The 21779-nt window shown below is 38.0% G+C and overlaps 1 protein-coding gene across 3 annotated transcripts in view; it reads right to left on the reverse strand.

Moving 5' to 3' along the window:
- Lrriq1 (leucine rich repeats and IQ motif containing 1) overlaps nucleotides 1–21433 on the reverse strand; it is a 202095-nt gene extending 180662 nt beyond the window's left edge. For 2 of the 3 annotated variants that reach the window (XM_085843122.1, XM_085843121.1), the window contains exons 1-7: nucleotides 21148–21433; nucleotides 19152–19296; nucleotides 11250–11388; nucleotides 8931–9022; nucleotides 7793–7910; nucleotides 5202–5425; nucleotides 2065–2139 (exon numbers count right to left, since the gene is read on the reverse strand). In XM_085843122.1, the coding sequence (XP_085699248.1) occupies nucleotides 2065–2139; nucleotides 5202–5425; nucleotides 7793–7910; nucleotides 8931–9022; nucleotides 11250–11388; nucleotides 19152–19292 (789 nt within the window). In that variant the 5' untranslated portion in view covers nucleotides 19293–19296; nucleotides 21148–21433. The remainder of the gene's footprint in view (nucleotides 1–2064; nucleotides 2140–5201; nucleotides 5426–7792; nucleotides 7911–8930; nucleotides 9023–11249; nucleotides 11389–19151; nucleotides 19297–21147) is intronic. The other variant, XM_021175233.3, reaches the window with a different exon arrangement.
- Nucleotides 21434–21779: the final 346 nt, after the last annotated feature.

Raw genomic sequence — 21779 nt, forward strand, 5'->3', positions numbered from 1 at the left:
GCCCTGGACTGGGCGAAGTGGGAGTGCTGGGTCCTGATGATGGTGAGTGGTCTTGGTTTCTGTTAGTAAGATTCTTACCTTTACCTCTCGCCATCTGGTAATCTCTGGAGTTGTTATAGTTGTCTCTGTTCAGAGGTTGTTCTTCTGGGGATTCTGAGTATCCTCTGTCAGCAGACCTGTACAGACTAAGTTCGGCGGAGTCCCGGAGCCAAGATGGCGCTCCCTGCAGGGCAGGTCACTGTTCTCCGGCTGGGAGGGTGTCGGATGTCTGCGGCCCCAAAAGGGTGCTGCCTCAGCAGCTCTGTGGCTCCCGCCTGTCCCAGAAGCTGTCTGCCTCTGTGGTCCTCACTCTGACCTGTACAGACTAAGTTCGGCGGAGTCCCGGAGCCAAGATGGCGCTCCCTGCAGGGCAGGTCACTGTCCTCCGACTGGGAGGGTGCCGGATGTCTGCGGCCCCTAAAGGGTGCTGCCTCAGCAGCTCTGTGGCTCCCGCCTGTCCCAGAAGCCGTCTGCCCCCGTGGTCCCCACTCTGACCTGTAGAGACTAAGCTCGGCGGAGTCCCGGAGCCAAGATGGCGTTCCCTGCAGGGCAGGTCACTGTCCTCCGACTGGGAGGGTGCCGGATGTCTGCGGCCCCCAAAGGGTGCTGCCTCAGCGGCTCTGTGGCTCCCGCCTGTCCCAGAAGCTGTCTGCCTCTGTGGTCCTCACTCTAACCTGTAGACTAAGTTCGGCGGAGTCCCGGAGCCAAGATGGCACTCTCCGCAGGGCAGGTCTCTGTCCTCCGGCTGGGAGGGTGCCGGAAGTCTGCGGCCCCAAAAGGGTGCTGCCTCAGCGGCTCTGTGGCTCCCCCCTGTCCCAGAAGCTGTCTCTATTTATTTATTTATTATGTAAGTACACTGTAGCTGTCTTCAGATGCACCAGAAGAGGGCATCAGATCTCATTACGGGTGGTTGCTGGGATTTGAATTTCAGACCTTCGGAAGAGCAGTCGGGTGCTTTTACCCACTGAGCTATCTCTCCAGCCCTCTCTTCTAATTTTTACTTTTGAGGTCAGAGATTAGTCTTACTTTTGATGTTTTGAGCAGTATGTGTTATCCCTATATTCTAATGTTTCCTTACTTCTGTGACTCAAATTTAACTAATTTCACTACCACATTCCAACTGTGATTCTCATGTTATCTATTCTTCCTGAAGATCACTGTCTTTGAATGTTCACTTTTAAATGATATTTTCAAAAACAACCCCCCTTTGCCAGACTGTGGTGGCACACACATAGTTTAGTCCCAGCATAGGGGAGGAAGAGGCAGGTAGATCTCTGAGGTCAATGCCAGCCTGGTCTACAGAGTGATGTACAGGGCAGCCAGGGCTACACAGAGAAACCCTGTATCTAACAAGACAAACAAAACAAAACAACAAAAACAAAACAAACAAGCAAAAACGCCCATTGACCTTCATGCTCTTACCTCTGCCTTCTGAGTCACATGGTCTCCCTTTAAAAAAACATTATTGTTATGAAGATTTAGCTATTTTTCAGTGGTTCCTAGGCTATTTTCTACTTTATTTTCTCATCCTTTCCACTCAACACTTTCACTATTTCCTTTTAAACTCTCTTCTGCTTCACTAATGCCCCAGTATGTCCAATAAACTGTCACAATCAATCATCAATTTTTAATGTTCACATTAAATGCTAATAAAACATACTTAACATTTTACAATAAATTATAATTTTCACTTACATGTTATCTGTATAGCTATTTAGTTAGTGGAAAAGATTTATGGTTATTTTTATAGACCTATCTTCAAACATTTGGATGGCATGTCATTTATAATTATGCATTTTCCTCTTTTTACTTAATGAAATTTTCTGTTTACATGTCTAGTGATTTCTGCATATATAGGTGCACATGCATATATATATATATATATATATATATATGCACATATATGAAACTAACCTAGATTATTTCCATACCATATAGGAAATATTATCTTAAAATGGTCATTATTTTTTTAAAACATAATAGTTTAGTTCAATTAGAGAATAACAATAAACATATAACATATACCTCATGCTGTCTGTATTTTTCTTTCCATATTTTCTCTTCTTTATGGAGTTCATCATTCATTTTGTCTTGGTCTTGCTGAATATAAAATAACATCAGAATATTATTATATTCAAATATCAAATGACATATTTCAAATTCTTTCAATACATTTATAAACAATGATTAAATATGACAATCTCCCAGAGTCTTCACTTATTAGTAGTGAAAACCCAAGATATCTAAAATACTCCTGGATGATTTAGAAAAATAAAATAAGGAAAAAACCAACCTAACAAATAAAAATACCATATTGCGGAAGGTATCACTGTGCACAATCTCATATTGTACTACAAGCTACAGAGATATAGCAACAACAACAACAACAACAAAACCCTTATGGTACTTGCACAAAAGTAGACATGTTGATTAATGGGATAAAATTGAAGACCTAGACATAAATGTACATACTAATGGACATCTGATTTTTTTTTTTAAAAGAAGCCAGAAATACATACTGGAAAAAGAACGCATTTTTAACAAATAGTACTCAACAAACTGGATGGCTGTATGTAGAAGAATGCAAATAGATCCAGACTTATCATCCTGCAAAAACTTAACTCCAAATCAATCAAATACATCTACCTGAGGTTAAATATAGTTAATCTGACAAAAGAGAAAGTGAACTTAATGGCACAGGAAGAAACTTTCTGAACAGAACACACATTGAGAACAATTAACAAATGGCACCGCATAAAACTATAAAGCAAATGACACTGTCACTCAGACCAAAGAGCAGGGTAGAGATGAGAAAAGATTTTTAACAACCACTCATCTGATAGAAAGCAAACATCTAAAATATGTGTAAAGAACAAAGAAAAAAAAAACTCCATCAAGCAATGGGGTACAGATCTAGAGAGAAAGAATGCTGAAAAGAGGAAATTAAGCTGGCTGAGTAGCTTAAGGAATGTTTAATATCCACAGTCATCAGGAAAGTGCAAATCAAACCTACTTTGAGATTTCACTTTAACAACAGTCAGAATAGCCAGATCAAATAAAACATAGGACATCCCATGCTGGCAAGAATATGGAGTAATAAAAAGAGTCATCTGTTGCTAGTGGGACTACAAACTTGTGCACCACCATGGAAATCAGTATGGTGATTTCTCAGAAAGCAGGGAGTCTAACAACCTCAAGAGCCAGCTATACCACTTTTGGGCACATACCTCAAGGACACTTCATCCTTCCCTATACATAATAGTCAGAATAGATGGCTGCCAATGGTTGAATGGATAAGGACTTTGTGGTATGTTCACAAAATGGAACATGAATTGCCTGTTAAAAATGAAATCATGAAATCCACAGGTAAATGGAGTTAAATAAAATCATTCTGAGTGAGATAATAACCCAGAACCAGAAAGACATAAGGTAAGCATTCACTTCTATGGGGATGCTAGCTGCCAAATCTTTAATAAGCTTGCTACAATGTGTAGAAAAATATAGGCTAGGTATAGAGTAAGGGACTAGGGGGAAGGGAAAGCTTCCTGGGACAAGGAAATAGAATAGCTACAAATGTATTGGGTTTCTGACTCTGATGGAGGCTCTAACGCCAGGGCAAGAGACAGTAAGGGAGGAAATATGGAGAGAGATATGTAAAATTAAGGCCATTTGAGGGGTGGTATGTTAACTTCATGGAGTAGAAGACTCCATATATACATATGTGTGTATGTATACATGACATATACATGTACATATTTGAATGTCATCAAAATTAAATCACCAAACCGTGGGAGAGACTGAGTCCCAACTGAACAGTTATAATCAACAAATGAAGCCTACTGTTCCAGGAATAAACGACCTAATTGTGAATCTCCAAATAACCCAGGCTATTGCTAAGGTTGTTAGGGACTCTTTGGGAAGACAGTAAATTGTATATTCTGAATTCATTATAAGAATGTTGAATAGTCTAATAGAAAAGCTTTCAAACAACAAAGCATAATAAAGTGTCTAGTTAGGAATACATTAGATCTACAAAAGACTAATTTTCTTGTATCAGAATTTTGTGAAGCAAACCACTCTCAGTTTCAAAAATTAAGTTCCAGGGCTGGAGAGATGGCTCTGTGGTTAAGACCACTGACTGTTCTTCCAGAGGTCTTGAGTTCAATTCCCAGCAACCACATGGAGGCTCACAACAACCTGTAATGGTATCCGAAGCCATCTTCTGGTGTGTCTGAGGACAGCTACAGTGTATTCACATACATAAAAATAAATAAATCCTAAACAATAAACAAACAAACAAACAAATAAATAAAGATTAAGTTACAACCATGGACAACAGAGACCAGAGACTGGTATCATTAAAACATGCACCTGAGGTTTCATTTTAAATCTTCCAGTGGTAACTAAAAGTGACAACTAACTTATTAGAATTTAATAATTACTATTGTCTAAAACTTAAAGCACCACTGTTCAAGTTGATGATGCCTTTTAGTATAAGCTAGTGAACACTGTTCTAATTAGTTACAAGTAGAACATTTAAAAAATGAATTCTAAATAATACACAGACCAACCTTACTTAGTGAAAAACAAAATTTGATCTTGCCTCTATATAAGCATGGAATTGAACTCCCAAATTCCATCAGTTTACCATTAACATGTTAGTATGATTTGACCGTACAAACCTCAATTTTGACACACCTAACAAATAGAAATACAAATGGAATAATAAACAGTGAAAAATCTTAGCTTTGAAGGCAGGGCCGAGAATGTCATCTAAATTACTCAACCACTTTAACTTATTATATCTTATATAATGTGGCATATGTCAGATAATAAAGAACATACATAATATAATCAAAGGAACTGTCTTTTCTGTGACTCAAAAGGCATAAAAAGTAGTAGGATATTTTGCAAATTTCAAATTATGTAGGATACTCCTTGAAATTCCATAAACCCTAGTGGCCTCCAGGATCAAGAGTCCACATCTGAAGTTCTGATGGAGTTCATGCAAACTAATCCAGGCATTGAAGACTTACTCCATGAGCAGATATTTCCCTCATCAAGAGTAATTAAAAACCACAGAGTAATCTCCATTTATGCTACGACATCAATACCCTTCTCAGAGAAGCTATGCTTTTAGCGAGAGGTGAAAAATAATATACCTTCTGAAGATCCTCTAATTTTTTCTTTTCAACTTCAAACTGTCTCATCCAGCACTGTCTCTTCTCGTCTTCCTCTTGAAATTTCCGTTTTTCTCTATCACTCTGAGCTTCCAGAGTTTCCTTATCCTTTTCTTCTAGTTCTTGTTGTTTGTCCTGCCAAGCTTCAAAAGATTTTCTACATCTTTCTTCCACTTCAAAGTATCCAAAACTCAAATCAGCCTCATCTGCATTCGTTCAGAGAAACAAACGTAGTACTCTTGAGATCAATCCTATCACACTGATCTATTTTGCCATATAAACATAATGTAAAAGCATATAACCACAGCATTGAAAATGTCTACATTTTCAAAAGTAAACCAATGTCAACTTTGCAGATATGCAATCTTATCTGATTACATGTAAAAATCCTATGACTGTCAATAAGGAAATCAAATAACTTTCCTTAAAATAGTCACTAAAATTTAAAATATTGTGTGTTTGGGTGTGTCTGTGCATTCAGAGCTAAGTGATACAGTTAAGAGACATTGTTCATAATTCTTTTGGTTAGCTTATCATTTGTGTTTTGATAAGAATTTTAAGATTTTTAAAAATTTCTGAAGAGAATTTTATTGTAATTTTGAAGGGAATTACAATGAGTTTGTTGATTACTTTGGAGATTGTGGTTATTTTCATAATAGTAATACTCCCAAACCATGTATATAGGAGATCTTTTCAACTTGTGGTGTGTTCAATTCCTTTTGTCAGTGATTTTTCTTAGTATTTTCTTTGTTTTTTGAATTTTATACATGAGTACTTAAATTTTTCCTTGGACACTATGCTGGCTGGTTTTGTATCCACCTGACAGAAACTAAACTTAGAGGAAGAAACCTCAGATGAGGAAATTCCACCTTAAGATAAAGCTGTAGTTCTGCCTGTAGGTCAGTTTTTAAAATAGTGATTGATTTGGAAGGACCTAGCTCATTGTTAGTGGGTTCACCCCTGAGCTGGTGGTCATGGGTTCTTTAAGAAAGCAGGCTGAGTCTCCCAAAACAGAAGAATGGATGCAGAAAATGTGGATACTACTCATTTATTAAGAATGAGGACATCCTGACTTTTGCAGGCAAGTGGATGGAACTAGAAAATATCATCCTGAGTGAGGTAACTCCGACCCAAAAGGACATGCATGTTATGTACTCACTAATAAGTGGATATTAGCCAAAAATAAAAAAATTAAAAAATAAAAAAAAGCAAACGTACAGAATACCCAAGATACAGTCCACAGAATTCAAAAGGCCCAACAAGCTGAAGTACCCAAGTGAGGATGCCTCAGTCCCACTTGGGAGAGAGAAGAAAGCAATCACAAGTGGGAAAAGAGGGAGGGAGGGACTTGGGAGAGAATGTGGACAGGGTAGGGGGACAGTGCGAGGTAGAAGGTAACTTGATCTGTTATTGGGTGAAGGAAAAGGACTGAAACCCTGAGGCCCAGAAAAAAGAATGTAAACAGGCAGCCTCAGGAAATGAGAGGTTGAGGGGACCCTCCAGAATGCACCAGAGACCTGGGAGGTGAGAGACTCCCAGGACTCAAAGGGAGGGACCTTTAATGGAATTTATAGAGCCCACCTCCAGCAGGAAGACAGGACATCAAGTGAGGGATGGGGTTGCAATCTCACAGTCACACCTCTGACCGTAATTGTTCATGTCTGAAAGAATTACAGGGATGGAAAAGAAATCCCAGCAACAGGCCCAAAGTGGAATCCAGCTCAAGGGGAGATTCCAAGGCCAGACACTATTACCGAGGCTATGGGGAGCTCACAAAAAGGGACCTAGCATGACTGCACTCAGGAAGACTCAACAAGCAGCTGAAAGAATCAGATGCAGTTATTTTCATCCAACCAATGGACAGAAGCGGCTGACCCCTGTTGTTGAATTAGGGAAGGCTGAAAGGAGCTGAGGAGAAGGGTAATCCTGTAGGAGGACCAGCAGCAGTCTCAATTAATCTAGACCCTGGAGATCTCTCAAACACTGGACCACCAAAAAGACAGGATACACCAGCTGATATGAGGCCCCCAACACACATACAGTAGAGGACTTCCAGATCTGTGTTCATTCAGAGATGAAGCACCTAACCCTCAAGAGACTGGAGGCCCCAGGGAGTTTAGAGATCAGGTGGGTTGCGGGGTGGGGGCAGCCACGTGGGGACAGGATGGGGTAGGAATGAGGTGTGGGAGGTGGAGCAGTCAGAGGGTGGATGGGGTGGTGAATGGAATATGGAGTGTAAAAAATAAATTAAAAATTTAAAAAAATAGTCATAAACATGTATTGAACCATCTCTGCCTCCTGGGAATGAAGCCAACAAGATGGTGAGTGAATTTAAAAAACTAACTAAAAATATTCCTGTCATTTCCATCCCTACCCATCTCCCCTCCAGCTTACCCCTTGTCTTTTCTATGTATTCTGGACTTCATCTTTTTTTGTATTTTATTAAGAAATAATGACTTTCAGTTTTAAATTTTTTATAGTTGTATATTTACAAGTACCCATAAAAATTTTCAATACACTTCTATACATCATGTAAAAAAATATTTAAGCATATAATTGGGAATATTGCCCACCTGGTAAAATATATTCATCCATGGGTGTGTCAGGAGTAATAGTCTCACGAACGGAAACACACCTGGCAGAAGGAGCTAGACTTCTCATAAATTCTTCCTTTTCTATTACAGATAATATCTTAGAGGTTAAAAGAATATCTTCATTATTTTATTATTGAAGAAAGCCAGAATAGGGCAAAGATATTATTTTAATAATGTCTAAATATACATACTGAGAATATGATTTACTGTAAACCTTTCAAAAACACTAATGTTTTCTTTATAAAAATATTTATCCTCTTAAGCTTTTACAAATGAAGTTATTACTAACTTATAATAGTCAGTGAATATGCTTAATTATCCCTTAAAAAATGTCCCTTGCTCCTGATGGTTTTCTATTTTTATTCTCTTCTCTTGTCTGTCTTTATTATCTCTACTGATTGTTCATGTACACGGGTTATTAATATACTCAGTATAATACAAAGAAAACTATCATCTACTTAAACCTGAATCGTGCATATAGTTTTGACTAATAGTATTATATAATTATGTTTCCACTGTAGTTAAAAATATACAGGATGTCTTCAATGATGCAACAAAATTCAAAATTAGTTCTTCAAATCTGCATGTTAACAAAAAAAAAGACTACAAAGCATACAAAATATTTTTCAAGTTATTTTCAAACTCTTGCAAAGTCTCAACAGAGCTAGACAGAATAGATACTTTGAATGAAAATGAAGCTAAGTAGAAAATCTTTAAAAGACATTCCTCAAAATACACTTGGGAGGTTTCAACCTCCAAATGTAAGATAAAACCTTCTGCTCTGGAAGATTCTCTGCAGTGAAGTATCTTCTTTCATAAGAAATACAGTAAACATTATAACACATTCACTGCTTTGCTTCAAAAATGATAAATGCAGCATCATTCTATTGTTCTGTGCATATGAACATTATATTCCCAAGTACATATGGATCAAATCACTATTTTAAGAACATAAATTTTTGTAGTTTTATATAATATGCCAGAGCACACTATGAAACAAAAAATGATTTGCTTAAAATAATCAAACTTCAGGCAATAAACTAACATCCTATGTAATAGAAAATGACAAATTCCTAGTTGCAATAGGAGCCCTTCCATTCAGATGCTAAATGCATACCTTCATTAATTGCTCAGAATTTGCTTTAGATTCAGGTAATGACCCAGTCCTCAAATGCATGTGACTGTCAGTCACTGTGCCATGGTTACAACCTAGAGAAAACATGAGGGGACTATAATTTCAAATATTAGAGCACATGTCAAAATCTCAAACCTTTTTGTTACTCTTTCATCTTAATTTCTATCAACATACTTGATCAGTAATATTAACTCCAAAAAATAGAAAGTACTTTTTTAGAGTTGTAAAAAAAAATTATCAGTATTTGGAAAATAAAAGCAAACTTCTAAAAATACTCACTGTCTTGCTATCACTTTTCATAGTCTAGACAGTTTTGGGTTTTATGTATTTAGGATCAGAGCTGTTTGATAATATAATATTGTATAACTCAATTTCTGAAGACATGAACAAACCTCTACTCACTCCAGGAAGAAATCTGAACACAAAATAAAAACTGCCAAAGTCGAACTTAGTGAACCAACAGGGCAAAAAACTGACAAAAACAAAATAAAAACTACCAAAGTTGAACTTAGTGACCCAACAGGGCAAAACAGGATTCATTCAGACAGCTCCATTAGCACAGTTCACCCCAGCATCAGCAATAGCTTAAGAAAGCTGGAACCCTGGGTCTTACTACAGGATTTGCCAAGACTCTAAAGTTTGGAGAGCATCCCTTGAAAGCCATTCAGTTGGTCTCAACTTCTTGAAAGCAGCTCAGCTGGTCTCTGCCTCTTGGCAGCTAAGATGGCCTGAGTCTTTTCTAGGGAGTTATGCTGATGTAAGTCTCTTCCTTTCCAGCAGGTGTTTGTCTGAGAATGTCTCTAGGCAGTTTTTACTGTTTATCTAAGCCTGGGAGTGAGGGGCCTAGAGTGTCTGATCAGTTTTAGAATGTCTGAAGCCTTGGGTATGGTTATTGCCTGAGTCCTAAGGAGCCTCCACTTATATTAACATCCTCACTTGAGCTTCCTGAAGGATGGAAGGTTTCGCTTTCCTTTAGAACACCCCAAGTTGTGAGGACATTCCCTCCAAAATGGAGTGTTTTCTTTCAAGGAAATTGCCTACACAAATAGCATACACTGACAACTTGATAAGAAAGAGAAATATATGTAGTCTCAATTCGATCTGTCAGAAACTGACATTAGAATTCTAAACTATGTAATAAAAATATTTACTACAAATAGTAATTTAAAAGATTAAAATTACCACAATTGAATGATACTAATTCTGTGAGATTTAATTGAATTTTATTTCCTTTTTGTGATTAGTTCAAATGTAATTATATTCCTTTTATGTAGTGTGTTAACTTTTTGTCAGTGTTTCCTAATAGTAAACCGCCTTAAGAGAGGACCTGTCAACTCTTCCCAGTTACTTTACCAAATATGATATTTTCCTTCTTCAATATTTATTTAAAATCTTTCTGGAATGCTTTACAGTGTAAAAAGCTGAAAGAAAATAATATAATTATCCACATTCTTTTCCAACTAACTTTCTGTGAGTGAGTTAAATCAAATTGTATTATCATAAAGCTGTTATGTATAAGAGGAAGCAAGTGATGTTTCCATTTTTGACCCAGGTTATGATAGAGGAAGTGTGAATCATAAATAATACTCTACAAAAAAAATCTAATATAGAACTTGTATGTGTTTGTGTATATGTATGTGTGTGTCTGTGTACATGTGGGGGGTGTGTATGTGTGTATTGTCTGTGTATGTACACTGAGTGTGTCTGTGTTTATGTGTGTATGTGTATCTTCTGTGTGTGTGTGTGTGGTATGTGTATGTACATGGGTATATATATTGTGTAAGGGTATGTGTTACATGTGTGATGTGTGTGTGGTGTGTGTATATACATGGTGTGTGTGTATGTGTATTGTGTATGTATGTACATGGGGTACACGTGGTACGTGTGTGATGTGTGTTTGGTGTGTGTGGTACGTGTCATGTGTGTATGTACATGGAGAGTATGGGTTGTGTGGGTGTATATGTGTATATATGTGTGTATATGTATGGTGTGTATTTGTATAGTGTATGTATATGTATAAGAGTATGTGTATATATGTGTACATATGTGATGTGTGTGTATGTATGTGTGCATATGTTTGCGTGTGTGTGTGTGTGTGTGTGTGTGAGTGTCTGCATACTGACACTGACTCTGTGTTTTCTAATTATAGTGGACAACAGTTTCTATACAGTACTATTCTGGAAAAGGCAGAGTTAACCTTTGGTTCTCATCATACAGTCTGTTTCTGCAGTCTTTGTAATAATTATGCTTCTGATTGTGGCAGCTGGCCCTCAAAGATTGTTATTCAAAAGAATGACTCACTTTCATTTATACCTTTCTTATAATCACTGAAGATATCAGTATCTTCTACGTCCTGAAGAATGAGTTCTTCAGCAGTTTTACTCTTGTTCTTTATGATGTTGATATAATGAAGAACTGACTCTGGCAATTCAAGCAAATCCTAAAATTTTGAGTTACAAAAATATGAGATGATTACCAATGGTCATATGTCAAGTATTGCAGTCTTTATTTCATACCAAAAATTTCAGCAAACTGTGTAAATAGGTAAAAGTGCCCATATAAAAGGTCTATTTCAAAGAAACATAGTTGCTTGTTTTCCTCCTGTTTTCGTGCAGCTATGTGTTCTTAGAAAATTCTAAGAAAATAAGTGAAAAAGTTAACTAGTCATAATTTGCATCTTTATTAGAGGTTCTATGTTTCTGATGCCATCCTTAAGTTCTTGATATTTTGTTTCTATATTACAAATATTTATTGTAAAATAAAGATTAAAGTTTTTTATAAAATATAATATTAACTAATAGCTTATGTAATTATTTAATATGTAATTATCAAATACAGTTGAATTTATGTGACATTATAGAACATTGCAGAGAAATTTTAATCCAGCAACATGGCTCCTTTGGTTGAGACACAGAAATGCCCTTAGTACACACCTTTAATCCCAAAAAATGAAGGTAAAGTTGGTTGGTAGAAGGAAGCAGCCGTGTTTGGAAGTAATTTCTAATTGAGTAACACACAAAGTAATGAATCAGAAAGATTTGATGGAATGAGTGGAGATAAAATTTGCCCAGCTCTCAAGGGAACAGACAGAGAAGAGAGGCTACTTAAGAGAGCAGTGCAGCCCAGACTGGCCTCGAACTCATGTTCCTCCTGCTTCTACCTCCTTCAGCAAATCCTACTGGGCAGTTGCTCAGAAAAATGGACATAGTACTACCGGAGGATCCAGCAACACCTCTCCTGGGCATATATCCAGAAGATGTCCCAACCAGTAAGAAGGACACATGCTCCACTATGTTCATAGCAGCCTTATTTATAATAGCCAGAAGCTGGAAAGAACCCAGATGCCCCTCAACAGAGGAATGGACACAGAAAATGTGGTACATTTACACAATGGAGTACTACTCAACTATTGAAAACAATGAATTTATGAGATTCTTAGGCAAATGGATGGATCTAGAGGATATCATCCTGAGTGAGGTAACCCAATCACAAAAGAACACACATAATATGCACTCACTGATAAGAATATTAGCACCAAAGCTCAGAATACCCAAAATACAATTCACAAACCACATGAAGCTCAAGAAGAAGGAAGACCAAAGTGTGGATACTTTGATCTGTTTTAGAAGGGGGAACAAAATGACCATCCAGAGACTGTCCCACCTGGGGATGCATCCCATATACAATCACCAAACCCAAACACTATTGTGGATGCCAACAAGTGCTTGCTGACTGGAGCCTGATATAGCTGTCCCCTGAGAGATTCTGCCAGTGCCTGACAAACACAGAAGTGGATGCTCACAGCCATCCATTGGACTAAGTACTGGATACCTAATGAAGGAGCTAGAGAAAGGACCCAAGCAGTTGAGGGGGTTTGCAGCCCCATAGGACTAACAGCAATATGAACTAACCAGTAGCCCCAGAGCTCCCAGAGACTAAACCATCAACCAAAGAGTACACATGGCGGAACTCATGGCTCCAGCTGCATATTTAGCAAATATGCAAAGGATGGCCTAGTCAATGGGAGAAGAGGCCCTTGACTAGGCCTATTGGTCCTGTGAAAGATCTATGCCCCAGTGTAGGGGAATACCAGGGCCAGAAAGGGAAGTGGGTGGGTTGGTGAAGTGGGAGAGGGGATAGGAGGAGGGGATTTGCAGAGAGGAAACCATGAAAGGAGATAACATTTGAAATGTAAATAGAGAAAATATCCAAAAACGACAAAAAAAGAAGGAAAAAACAAACAAAATCCAAAAAAAGAAACCCAAAATAAAATAACAGCAAACCTTGTTTGGTATTAGTTAGAAATTTTGAATGTGAAGGGAAATAAACGTGTTTATATGTGGTCTGGAAAAAAATAAGAGAGAGCAGTGCAGAGATGGGGGAGGGGAGGAGGCAGTTTTACTGGAAGAATTTTATAGAGACAGGTTCAAGAGTGAACAGCCCAGACACAGGTGAGGACAGAAGGAGCCAAGTGAGGAGGCGCCAGAAGATTAGAAAACATTACCAAAATTAGTTTGAGGCCAAACAGAGCAATTCATCAGAGGCAGAGAAGGAAGCCAGATTAAATCAGTCAGATTGGAAAGGAGTTTGTGCCAAAACAGCTGAGTTGAATTAGCCAGTCAGAGCTCAGAAAGTGTAAGGTTATTTGCAGGAAGTCTCAGAGGTTGAAAACATTCTAGGCCAAGATTAGATTGTACTGAGTTTAGAAGCTTCCAGATCTATGCCTATGTTAGCAGACAGAGGCAGTATACAACCAGATGACAATTTACATGAGGCAAATAAAAATTACTACTACAAAACTTCTAACAATAGAGCCTAGATAAATTTTTAAATTTTCTAAATACCTAAGTAGAAATATATAAATATGCTACATGTATAATTTAAGTTCATTCCTATGCAAATAAAACCTACTGTTAGACAATATAATGCAAAATTTACTATTAATAAAAATATTTCAAACATTTAAACATATTTTAATAACAATCCTAGAACTATTAGTACATGAATAAAAAAATCTTCATCGAGGAACATAAATCACAGAATGATTGACACACACAGATATTCCTGATGCAGAAAAGGTGACAGGCTTAGGAACAGAGGAGTAAGCAAAGCTTTCTGTTATATTGGGTTTCCACTAGTTAAGAAAATAGCCTTTGACTCTATTATAACTAATGAAATATATTATTATCTTTAACCATTAGCAGCACCCAGTACATACCTTTCCCTTACCAAACCAAACAAAAACCTATGGCATAAAAGTAAACTTATCTTGACAAAAGAATCCACTCTCTTCCTTTGCTCTCTGTACTTTACTGTGATTGCTACTTCCTGGTTAGCAAGTGGTTTTTTTTTTTTTTTTTTTTTTTTTTTTTTCTGGTTTTTCGAGACAGGGTTTCTCTGTATAGCCCTGGCTGTCCTGGCACTCACTTTGTAGACCAGGCTGGCCTCGAACTCAGAAATCCGCCTGCCTCTGCCTCCCGAGTGCTGGGATTAAAGGCGTACGCCACCACGCCCGGCTAGCAAGTGTTTTTAACACAAACGGACCGTAGTTATTGTACATTCTGTAAAAGACAATCTTTAACCACTGAATCTTTCATCTTAAGCTATTATTATAATTTACTTGTAATAAGTTATTTGAATTTGACAAATAATTTTATGGTATATTAACCCAGAGTGCAGCCTGAAAGCTTTAATCTGCCTTTGTGTATGAAGCTATAATAAAATAAAATCTATTTTTGTACATCATATTCTAGCATTTTATCCCTCTTAAATTGACTATATAAAAGACATGATAGTTTTAAACTGATTTTATGGTAATACATAAGTGAACGGTAATCTAAAATAATGAGAAAAGCAGAAAGTCTAAATGTGTAGCACAGTGGTGGAACACTGGCCTCATATACGCAAGGTCAAGAGCTCAAGGCCAAGTACAGGAGTAGAAGGGGAGGTAAAATGATATGTGAACTTCACATTTTAAGTTTTCTTTGAAAATAAGGCATAATACATAAAGGTATTCTAGTTTTTGTTTAAAACATTTTTTTGCATCTAACTATCTACCAAGGAACATTAATTATAACTGATACCCTAAGCCATACAAATTCATATGAAAAACATAGTGAAGAATATTCCTTCTATTAAAAAAACCCACTTTCATTAAAAGACTTAAAAATTTGATTGATTTTTTTTATTTGTTGTTATTTTTTTATCTCCGCCCCAAGTTTGATTACTGCTTGCCACCTATTCCTTTGGGAATGATGTCATTCGAAAGCTTGCTGGTGTAATATTAAGTGTCTCCTATGAGATCTTCAGGTGTTGTGTGGACACTCAGTGATGAACTTGCCTCTTAGCACTGCTTTTAATGGGTCCCATAAGTTTGGGTATGCTGGGTTTCATTTTTATTAAATTCTAAAGGATTTTTAATTTCTTTTAAAAACTTCTGTCAGCTTAATTTTTCACTCAGTAGTGAGTGTTTGGGTGAAATGTTCTGTAAATGTCTATTAAGTCCATTTGGTTTAGAAAATCATCTAGCTCCAGCATTTCTCTGTTTAGTTTTTGTCTGGATGACCTATCTATTGGCAAGAGTGGGTTATTGAAGTCTCCCACTTTGCATATGTGATCAAACCTATAGTACTTTTGCTTTTATAAACTTGTGTTTGGGACATAGATGTTAGTAATTGTAATGTCTTGGTTGTTTTTTTCCTATGATGTGTATGTAGTCCCTTTCCCTATATCTTCTCATTAGTTTCAATCAATAAGCCTGAGAAACAAAATTAACTAAAAGTCAGAAAAATAAGATCCAAATTAACAGTCCTGTCAGAGACAAAAACAGAGCAGAAACTGAGAAAAAGCTAAAGAATCATAATGACATAATTTAAAAGATGAACTCTACCAAACTGGAAACTCGAAAAGGAGTGAGTAATTTTCTTGAAATATGCCACTTACCAAATAAATGAAGATCAGATAATCAAATTAAAGAGACATAGAGATCCTACTGAAATAGAAGCAGTAACTAAAAATCTGCTAACAACAATAAAAAGCTCAGAGCCCGATGGCTTTACATTGAATTTTACCAGATTTTGAAAGAAGAGTTAATGGCAATACTTTTCAAATTATTCCACAAAAAAATAGAAACAGAAGAGACACTGTCCAATTCATTCTATGAGGCCACAGTTACCTGATACACAAATCCACAGAAAGATACACTAAACAGATTAGAGATCATTTTCCCTTATGAACATAGATGCAGAAATTCTTAATAAAATACTTACTTGTAAACCAAATCCAAAACATATCACAAGGATAATTCACAATGGTCAAGTAGGCTTCACCCCAGAGAGGCAGGAATGGTTTAACATATGTAAATCAACAAATATAATCTACCATATATACAAACTGATAGACAAAAAAAAAAAATACATGATCTTCTCCTTAGATGCAGAAAAGGCCTTCAACAAAATCCAACACCTCTTCATTTAAAAGTTCTGGAGAGTTTAGGGATACAGAAAGCATACTTCAACATAATAGAACTGATGTACAAGTTCACAGCCAACATAAACCCAAATGGAGAGAAAACTCACAGCATTGCCACTAAAATCAGAAATGAGACAAGGTTGTTCACTCTCTCCATACCTAATATACTACTTGAAATCTTATATAGAGAAATAAGAAAACAATTACAAGTGGTCATAAGAGATTATTTTGAACAATTATACTTCAACATGCTTGGTAATCTAGAAGAAATAGATAAATCTCCAGAAACACAAATATTGCTAAAGTAAAATCTCAACAACTAGGATGCCTGGAGCTAGGGGTGTGGTCCACTTATTAGGAGTGCCTGTCCGGCATGAATGATAAAAGCCTGCATTCAGTCCTTAACACTGTGTGAAACGGAGGGTACTGAGTGCTGTAATCCCAGAACTCTGGAGGTGGAGGCAAGAAGTCAAAGGCTTGATAGCAAGGCTGAAGAAAACACCCGCATAACTCACAGAATATGGAGAACTCAGACTGATGCCTACCTGTAGTCTACACCTCTATGAACAAGTGTTCATAGTACAAGGTACTCTCCTCATTATCCCAAAAGAAAGGGAAACACCAACACAGATAGAAATGATTTGATACATAATGATGAGCTGCCTACAAGATATCCTAGTGTAGTAGTGGCATAAAGCTTATGGGAGTAACCAACCAGCATCTGATAGGTTTAAAGTCCAATCCATGAGACAGAACTCATTCCCAATTGATTGGTCAGCCAAGAACTGGAGATTAGGACCTAGGGGACATACTACCCTTTCTGCTAAGATTATTTCTAATAATACTCTGTTATACTCATGATCAGTGCCTTTTTTACTAGATATTTTCTTTATTTACATTTCAAATGTTATCCCCTTTCCTGGTTTCCCCTCTGAATAGCTCCTATCCCATCTCCCTTCCCCCTGCTCATCAACCCATCCACTGCCACTTCCCTGTCCTGGCATTCCCCTATATTGGGGTATCAATCATTCTCAGGACCAAGGGTCTCTCCTCCCACTGATAACAGACTAGGCTATCCTCTGCTACATATGCAGCTGGGGCCATGGGTCCTTTTCCATGTGTACTCTTTGGTGGTTTAGTCCCTGGGAGTTCTAGGGGTACTGATTGGTTCACATTGTTGTTCCTCCTATGGGGCTGCAAATCCCTTCTGCTCCTTGGATTCTTTCTCTAGCTCTTTCATTGGGAACCCTGTGCTCAGTCCAATGGTTGGCTGAAAGCATTCACCTCTGTATTTGTCAGGCATGATGAGTGTCTTTTTTAGCCACCATCAAAGAGGCATCCTCCTGCAGTAGATGGGAACAAATACAGAGACCTACAACACCCCCCCCCCTAAAAAAAACAAAAACAAAAATTCCAACTAGTGAGACACTTTGGAACACTCAGTCCTAACTGGATATCTTCATGAAATCTCTCCCATTCAGGACTCAGGAAACCCCATGGAAAAATTGTTGGAAAGATTGTGAGAACAAGAGTGAATGGAGCACACCAAGTAAAGACGACCTTCTAAATACAGCAAGGACTAAACACATAAGAACTCAGAGGCTGGCCCAGTGCACAGGGACTGCATTGTTCTGTACCAGGTAGGCTCTCAGCCCTGAAAGCAGAAGTGGGCACAGGCCTCAGCCCTAACCCAGAAGCTAACCATAATTCATAACTACTCTACAAGGATAAATGAGTCCTCTCCAATTCAGCCTCAGTGGGGAATAGAAACCACTATTAAGGGCAGGGCTCAGGGCTAGAGGCAGATAGAAACTCAGTGGCTACTTCAGAGGATCTTTGTCACATGGTGTTTTGTTGGGACATTTTTAACTTTACACGATCCTTTGCATAAACTGTTTTAAGTTTTTAGGGGATTCCTGTGTATGTGAACATGTGTGTTTGTGTGTGTGTGTGTGTGTGTGTATGCGCGCACAGATCTGCATATGTTTTCTAAGCTTTTTCTTTGCTACTTGTTCTTTTGTTTGTTTTTACCTTACTTAATTTTACTAGTATTATTTTGATGTCTCTGTTTTCTAAGGAGAGACAGAAAGGGAGTGAATATGACTGGGAGCTGAAGTACAGAGGATTTTGGGGCAGTTGGGGGAAGGGATACTATAATCAGAATGCAGTACATCAAAAATAATCTACTTTGAATAAAAGTAAGACAAAACAAAACAAAAAAAAGGCTTAAAAGTAAAACCCTCCTTTCTTGGCTCCAGGTTCTTTGCAGATATGAGAACAGAAAGAATTTAAGAGCCAGAGGCTTCTCTACAAGTTAAGAGTGTTTTACAGACACATAGGGAGTTTGCACTATGAATGCACTGTAATTGAAACAGTATGCACAAAGTCTGCGCAAGCTCAATTTAGACGAGATACCAGCATGGAGAGGAGAGGGGCTATGGAGTCTCTCCCCTAGCTAAAGAGCTATTGGGATTTGATAGCTACTAGGAGAGGGGAACTCATTTTTCTTTAAGAGTGTGGCCCTTGTTAGGTGGACCACACTAACCAGTGGAAGGCCACACACCTGAGAGTATATGGGTAGCACAGATGGTTCATTTGGGGTTTTTATATAAATGAGTGGGCAGGGGAGGGGAGATGGATCTTGGAGGAAGAGTGGAGGGTAAAATAAATATGATCAAAATACGTTGTATGAATTTCTCAATGAAAAACGAAAAGCTATGGAGAAACACTTACAGTGTCACTACTGTCACTTTGTGTGTCTGACACTGAATCATTTTCAACCTCATCATTTTCCAAGGAAGAGATGCTGATTTTATCCAATTCAGCTTCGATTTCTTCTCTGAGCTTTGCCTCGCTGTCGTCACTGTCCTCCATAGCTCTTAATGACAAAAAGTAGAACTTAAAAGCAAAGAATCCAATCCATCTCTTAAAAACATGGGTTCAAATTTGCCACATGACCCACCATGTATGTAGACATTTAACTTAAATGTTTTTGGCACTATTTTAGGCTAGCATTATGATTTAAAAAAATTGCTTTGCCTGTCTCCTCATTCAATTTTAAAAACATTTAACTATGAGATGATCAAAACTACTCTTTCATTTCATCCAGAAGAAAAAAATCATATAGAATTGGCAGACTTATCTTTCACAAGGTAGTATTGTCCTTGTAAGTTCAGTCCATTTTAAAAAATTGAACAGTTTGAGTATATAGAAATTAAAATGCACCCAAGAGAAAAACCCAAATCTATTTCTGAGAGGGATCTATGGCTACTTTGCATTCATTGAGTGGAAATTCTAGTAATTCTGACTTAGGCACATGCTCTTGCTAACATAGCACACAGTGACAGATAATGGTCGCCCACTCGAATCCGAAATGTACTGTGCTTAAAGTCCTTACTACTTGAAATGGATTTAGATCTCACATTAATGTGTCTCTACATCCTCAACATCACCTTCATCACCACCACAATGATTTCCAAGAGACTCCGGACTGTGGTAGGCCAAGTATTAAAGGATACATACATAATTAATGACCTTCTGAAGAAGTTAAATGACTGCTGATCATATACTCACTATGTACAGGAGAACACTGATGTTTAAAATGGCTATTTAAGGAGGCTGGAGAGATGGCTCTGTAGTTAAGTGCACTGACTGTTCTTCCAGAGGTCCTGAGTTCAATTCCCAGCAACCACATGGTGGCTCACAACCATCTGCAATGGGATTCGATGCCCTCTTCTGGTGTGTCTGAAGACAGCTACAGTGTACTCACAAATATAAAATAAATAAAGCTTAAAAAAACAACAAAAAAAGCCTCACAAACAAAATATGTGAACTGGCTTTTTAAGCATCTAAAGCCAATAAGCTAATGTATAAGGGGGACAGAACCTCAATTCAGAGCTGCTGCGTCCAAAGTCAGCGATCCTCTCACCACTAAATTGCTTTCCAGTCCTCTAGCTCATGTGAGCTTCTCCTAGACTATGCACTGTGCCTCGCATTCCCAGCAGTTTTGAGCTCTCACACAAGCTGGAGTAAGCTTTTGGTGATCCAGCTGTCTTTCAGTCATTTCTGTTCCTAAAAATAGCTCATTAATGGTATTCATTTACGTAACTCCAATAAAACTGATTGGTTCACCAAGTTGGATTTGGTTGGCACCCTTATTTTGGTCTGCCATAGATGGACCACCAGCAATGAGTAGGTTTTTGTTCACATCTCTCCAGGAATAGTGTCACACAAGAGAACCACCTTCTTCATAACATATAAGCATTCTTCTTGTTCTCTAAATCAGACTTGTCACCTACTAAATTATGCCCCACTCAGTATTCCTTTCCTATATAGTCTCACCTTACATGTTACCTCATCAGAGTCCTCTCCACACCAAATTGAACTAGTATCTAATAAGCTAAGAGGGTAAAATAAAAACCTGTACTTTCCTCTCCTCTAGCTATGGACAGCAGATTTCTTCCTTTCCCACAAGCGATTTCCTGGCCACTTTCTGTGTTGCCTGAGACATGAACACTTAAAGTTTACACCTAGATATATAAGTAAATGTTCAGAAAACAACTTTCTCATTATGCTCCTGGTGTCAGGAATCTTCGCTAGACAACTTCACGCTGGTAGTGAATCACCGAGCTCGCTAATTGTCTAAAAGTGGGAAAAGAGTAGGGCTCTCCTAGTCAGCCAGGGAACAGGGAAACGCACCTCGTATAGTAAGAACAACAAAATTACATACCGGTAAAGGGGTCGGAGGTAGATGGGAAGAAGAGAACTGACAGTTGAGGTGGGGTGCAGTCAGAGGAGCATGACTGGCTTCTCTTTTGACAGAGCTCGGAGAATCTTTAAAGGAAAGGGCTGGAATCCCACGTTCTGCGCAGTCCCCGGTCCTTCCAGGAGTCCTGCCTGCAGTGGCCGCTCAGTGACCTGGCGACTGGACTGGGCGCATCCTGATAATCACAGCAGACCCACTCACAGACACCTTCCTCACTCACCAACGCGATCTGGACTTCCTGCAAGACAGCGCCCACAACCGCTCAACAAATCGTAGCCATGGCAACAGCCAATCTGCAGACTGCGGAGCAGCCCTTCCTTACCGGTGCCCTAGCAGGACAAACAACTTTGATTCTACTTTGGAATTAGAATTGCATTTCGAGACCTGGAGGAGGAAATCATTTTTTTTTTCTCTAGGTTGCTATTAATACTTATATAGTTTGGTGAATTATTTAATGACAATATTCAGTCTTTGAAACTGACAATCTTTAAAATGTGAATACTGTAACAATATGTTTCCTTGGATTGTTGTCTTTAAAAGGATTTTTGTGAAGCAACTGATTTAGCAAAGGAAAAAAATTAAAACTGGAAACACGC

This window comes from Mus caroli, unplaced genomic scaffold, assembly GCF_978045245.1.
Source record: "Mus caroli unplaced genomic scaffold, Mus_caroli_1 scaffold_9, whole genome shotgun sequence".
Lineage (NCBI taxonomy): Eukaryota > Metazoa > Chordata > Mammalia > Rodentia > Muridae > Mus > Mus caroli.